The sequence below is a fragment of the Nematolebias whitei genome, chromosome 16 (assembly GCF_014905685.2).
Source record: "Nematolebias whitei isolate Nwh7 chromosome 16, NemWhi1, whole genome shotgun sequence".
Taxonomy (NCBI): Eukaryota; Metazoa; Chordata; class Actinopteri; order Cyprinodontiformes; family Rivulidae; genus Nematolebias; species Nematolebias whitei.
In genome coordinates, this window is record NC_056513.1 from 25,101,264 (window position 1) to 25,107,263 (window position 6,000).

The window sequence follows — 6,000 nt, forward strand, 5'->3', positions numbered from 1 at the left end:
TCAATACCACAGTGTTGAAAATGTTGGTGTCAAAATAAACTTTTGTTATCGTCACTAGAGCTGTTGCCTCTCAGCAAGAAGGTTGCTGGTTCAAATCCCGGCCGGGGGGAGTTTGCATGTTCTCTCCGTGCATGCGTGGGTTTTCTCCGGGTACTCCGGTTTTCTCTCACAGACCAAAAACATGCATGTTAGGCTGATTGGTAACTCTAAATTGTCTCTAGGTGTGAGAGAGTGAATGGTTGTTTGTCTCGTTTGTCTCTATGTCCCTATGATGGACAGGAGACCTGTCCAGGGTGTCCCCCACCTGTTGCACAATGATAGTTAGACATGGGCACCAGTGACCCCCTTGACCCATAAAGGAAGGAGTGGATAAAAGATAATGGATGGATGTTATCGTCACTTTGTCATAATCTCACATCCTGAACAGTCAACGTAAGGATCTAGAACCATTCCTACAATTTCCGTGTCTTTGAATAGGATACCAAGACAAAGTTTGTTTTAATAGTTTTTATTTTTACCCTAATCTTTGGTAACATGGAGTTTGGAACAGTGCTCCTCCATTATTACCTGTTGCTTAAAGATATCATTTAGTTGTGTACCTTGGTTGAGGATGAAAATCCCCTACACTTTTTGCTTGATTTAAAAAAACAGTAAGTTGGTTGTTCATTTTACCCGTCAAATAACACAGTCGATCACGACTTGTAACATCCCTCTCTCTTTTTTAAAATAGTACTGTTTTGAAACAAATGTTTGCATCGAGCTACAAAAATAGGCATGTTAGTGGGTGATATAACACAGTTTTCTACTGCAGACTCACTAAGGAAGCTAATAACGCAGCTAATTAACTGCTAACATCAGTCTGTCTCGCTCACAGCTTTACTTATTAAAGAGCAGAACTGCAGAGAGTAAGTAAAATACATACAACTACTTTGGAGTTACAAATGAATTATAAATAAATGTAAATAAAATAATTTGTTGGCTGTGGTGATTTAATCTTCATTTTTCACCCTAGATCTTTAAATATTAACATTGTTATTTATAAAACCGATCAATAATTACTTTAAAATCTATACAGAGTTTAAAAAAAAGCTGTCACCATGTTCACTTATTTTCTATCAGTCCTTGTTTATACTTGTGCATTGAAATTAATATAACTATAAATAAATATTTTATTTAGTATAATTGCACTAATAACTAAACCTATGACATTCATTCATTCAACCTTTATTTAAACAGATAAGTCATATTGAGCCTCGAAGACTCATTTACAAGTGAGACCTGTTTGGACAGACAATAAAAGTGGTGAAAATGACACATAGGGTTTGGAGACCAAAAAACCTCCTAACGTGCTCTTAATCTTTGGCTGAAGTTTAACAACATGAAAATGAAAACAACCTCACACACAAGCACATAATGACGTTCAAATAATTCCCTCTGGAAAGATCCATACAATCTTGGGGGGTGCCGAAGATGACCGAGGACGACCGAGGACGATGTCAGCTAGAATCCAAAGTGCTGGGCCCCTCTGATTGGTCCGAAGACTTTCTCGGTGGGATGGGGGAGGGGCAGAGCATCAAAGGTTTACAAAGCTTCCAGGCGAATTAAGATTAGGTGGCCTGTCAAGGCCAGTCAGGGAGCCGAATTCAGATAAACATGATTATTTTGGGAACAGGCAGAATTTTACCGATTTCGTCTACCTTGAGTCTGTGTCGGTCCACTCAGTTCTGAAACGTCCAAATTAAATGGCCACACCAATGAACCGTGCCTGAGAGTAACCCTGTGATCTGATCCATCCTGCCAAAAGCATTTGAGTCTGGGTGCTCGAGGCACGAACCAAGCCATCACATCTGGCAGGCAGCCTGACCAGGGCCAAATTTGCTGCAGACGACTTCCTTGTTTGTTGATAAACCAAGAACAAGCTGAATCCAAAAAGCAGGAAACCATAATACATAATCATTATTAAGCATTATGTGAAGCTATTTAAACAGCACAAATAATAGTGATAACATTTTTGTTTTTGAATAAAAGCAAATAAATTATGAGATGCATTTTTAAAAATAATTAGTTTTAATATCACAATAACGTGGTATTTTTGCTCAAAGGTTTCCTACAGTTAAGTTCTCATACCAGCCCTTCCTTTTTTGGCGACATAAAGCCTTCAAGAAACACAGCTAATAACTAATGAGTCATTATTCCTTTTAGTCCTGCAAATTTATTACTAATCACTTTAACACTGATTTTTTTGGTGCATTTTTTTTCTCCCTCTGGGCTAAAAAACATTTGCTTAGCCTCAAACCAGGGTGTTGGCTAAAATATAACATGCAAATATTATCTAAATATCATCCGTCTAAATTATCTGTGCTGTCTAAATACCACAGCCATGTGAGAAAATAATAAAAAGTTGGTGCACAACAGAAATGAGGAACACTTTGCATCACCTAAATGTCAAGTAATTCATAAATGTATCGCTCCAGATTATTTTGTCATTTGTAAAGTGAGTGGTCTTTTTCCACTTATGAAAAATATTAAACAGTGTGCAGAAAAAAACAAATCAAAACCGCCTCAAAAAAGAAACTCCTCAGTAAAAACACTTTAAGTTTCTAACACACACATTGCGATACCTCTGCTCACAAATAAGAGACAGAGTGCACTTTCGCTGTAGTTGCATGAGCCTATAGGCTTTGGACTGATTAGCGATATAAGTCCATGTTCACTGCAAATCTCCATGAGGGACAAAGCTTTGATTGTGAGACGACAGAAAAAGGAATGGAACCAACTAAAAGCAGTCATCAGGAGGTACAGGATGTGTCTTTGCACCACTTCTCAGAGCCGAAGTATCTGTCCTTCTAAAATATGACCTTAGAAAAATGTGTAGTTAAAGTGCTTTGGATTTGGTACGTGTTGTATCAGAAACATTTTGTGAATTTCAATTTCTGTGACAGCTTAGCTGGTTTAAAGGACTTAGCGTGATGTCAGATTTGCATAAGAAGAAGAACCATTGAAAGACTAAATACAAATGATTTTCAGATTGATGCTCAGGTGCTTTAAGTTTACTCACAGTTTTCTGAGCTCTGCGTGAATATTCTCACGTTACAGTGAGCTCACAGCCAGGGAGTGACATAAACCAAGATCAGGTCAGTTTTTGACCCTTAAAGACAAAATTGATCATGTGCTATTGATGCTTTTGGCACAAAAGATACAAAATACATGATGTGCAATATGGAAGGATAGAGGATTTTCATCCATTCATTAACTTTATCCACTTCTTCCTTTCTGAGGAGTTACTGGTGCCCACAGCAGTCACTGTGCGAGAGGCGTGCAACACCCTGGACAGGTTTCCAGTCCATCACAGGGACACCTAAAGACAAACAAGACAAACCATTCATTATCTCTCTCATCTAGGAACAATTCAGAGTTACCAATCAGCCTAACTTAAATCTAGGGTCTCTCTAAACAGGTATAAACCATCATCATAAACAAAGATAGACGAAGCGATTCTATAGACTTCCACTCTACAAAATTAGAACTAAAGTGTCTGTGTTTTTTATTTTGGGTGCTGCTATGTTGCTACTTTTAGACCAGAACCTGCACACTAGGGATGTGTGGATGTACCGTTGATACAAACGTCCTCCCTACACATCGTCTCCACTCCATAACAGCCCGTTACATCGTCAGTCACAGCGTGAAATAACATTAAAAACAAAACACATTTTTAATCAGTGCATACGATATTTGAACATTCAGAAAGATAGATGTGCAGTAGTCCCTCGATTATTGCAGGGGGTTATGTCTCAGACACCACCGCGATAGGTGAACAACCGCAAAGTAGGAACTCTATATTTATTTTAATATTTATATATATTTTAAGGCTTTATAAACCCTTCCCACACTCTTGCAATGTTCTAAGCTCTTAAACGTACGTCATTTTAACAATATGCGTATATGTACTTTACAGTACTGCAAAATTTTACTCACCAGCTCTGCAGACCAGCAGCTCGGTTCCGGTTCTGCAGACCCAACCCTGCAGCGACGAACCCACCACCCTGTCCACGTTGATGTGCATGTGGATAATTGAGTTTCATGAAACGTCAGGATTATTTACAACTTTCCCACCAGTTCTGTGAGATTCAAAGATAACGTAGATTTGCGTTGCAAAACTTTCCCTCCATTTTGGCAGAAAGCACTGTCGGCTTCTGGGTAGTGTAGTTCTTTTGACCTGCGTTACAGTATAAGCTTATTGAAAGAAAACTACAAAATGTTGGCACCTGTCTGAAGTTTTTTTGCGTTAACTTTTTATCCCGTACTGTCCCAATCACAAGGTTCAAGGTTCTTTATTGTCATTTGCATCACATGTGGTACATGAGGTGGAACGAAATTGTGTACTTAAGGTCCCAGTTACACCCAAAAATAGCAAAAAACATAAAGTATAAAAGAAACAGTATACAAGGAGCTAAGATATACGTTAAACGATAATAATGTAAAATAAAACAGTGTATTAAACAGCAGCCTGAACATGAGTGAGTAATATTATAGTTGACAATCAGGTGTTGTGTAATTTGTACAATGTCACGTTGAAAAAATGCAAAAGTCGAACCACGTAGTAGCGAGGGACTACTGTACACAAATTAAAAAACGCACCTAATACAAATGATCTGAAGTGTATTTCATCTTTTGGTCAGGAAAATGGGGAGCCCTCTCCTCATTCAGCTTCCAGTGTGGGACCCCATGTTTAGTTATAATATATGTTGCAAACCAGAGAGTTAGGGGCTTTGAAAATTGTATTTATTTCACCTTCTCATTAATCTGATCACATGTTGTTTTTTTGTTTGAACACTGATGTTCAAATCCGTGAACCAGCTTTGAGTCACACATAAGACACAGAGGTGTACTCGTTCTATTGTACACAGTATCATCTGCTCAACTGTTCTCACATCAGATGTAAAATTATATCCAGTGTTTGCGTGCCCTTTTCTGAAAAGCCTTTCAAACACATTTTTTTCCTTGTCTCTGTTAGTCATTACTCTGCTTGACAGGAATGCTCGTATCTAAGACAGACTATATGTGATTCTAAACTCAGTGGCGAGCTGAAGTGTAAAAAGAAAAAACTGTAGAGTAGAATGACAGATTCAAAGGGATGAGCTATGTCTCGGAACAAAAAGTCTGACGCACTTACGTAATCAGCTCTGAATTATTTCAGAATGGCACATGGAACCAAAAACTTGCCTGCTTCACATCTTTCAGAATCACATATGGACGGGTAAAATGGAGGGGAAGGAAAAAAAATGCTGAACAGATGTGAAATTTAATCCTACACAGCTGATGTGGCACTCATTAGATCTCCCTGCCTTGCAGATGTATCCCCTGGGCATGATTTCTGTGTCCTACGACGACTGGGAGTACCCGCTGGAGACGCGGGTGCGGGACGGGGTGGGCATCATTTCCTCTGCAGCCACCTCCATGCTGCGGGAGAAGGGAGAGCTGCCAGAGGCCCAGAGCAGCTGCTTCAGCACGCCGTCAGACAGGAGCCCCGGGAAGCTCCCACCTAGTGCCCTGCGCAGGTCCGTGTGTGTGCATGTGTGTGCATGTGTGTCTGTGTGTGTGTGCATGAGACAGAGATGAGTGTAAGGACATAAAGGTCTGGGGACTTGCATAACTCACTTTGTGTTCAGCAGTCTTGCATAAGTCTTTATAATGTTTCACTGGGATGAAAAGTGTGGAGAAAGGAAGCAGAGATGACAGCTGTGTTAAACATTATGATTTTTAACGACATTTAAAACTGTCAGCTTTTGTGCACAGTGCGGCTCAGTCTTTAAGCCAATTGTGTCTCCTTATCTGGGAGACAAAGAGCTGATGCTCAGCCAGACCTTTATGTTTTTATTTAACTCATGCGGTAGTGTGAGTGTGTCTGCACGTGCTTCAGAGAAAGGAGTCAAATAACTTTTTATTGTCATCCCAATTCACATTTTCATGTTCATGGTACGAAATTATATATATATATAT

The 6,000-nt window shown here is 39.4% G+C and overlaps 1 protein-coding gene across 1 annotated transcript in view; it reads left to right on the forward strand.

Moving 5' to 3' along the window:
- The window catches only part of grin2ab (glutamate receptor, ionotropic, N-methyl D-aspartate 2A, b), a 219,077-nt gene that overhangs the window by 143,384 nt on the left and 69,693 nt on the right, over positions 1-6,000 (forward strand). Inside the window, exon 8 of the mRNA XM_037689831.1 lies at positions 5,353-5,558. Within this exon, the coding sequence (XP_037545759.1) occupies positions 5,353-5,558 (206 nt within the window). The remainder of the gene's footprint in view (positions 1-5,352; positions 5,559-6,000) is intronic.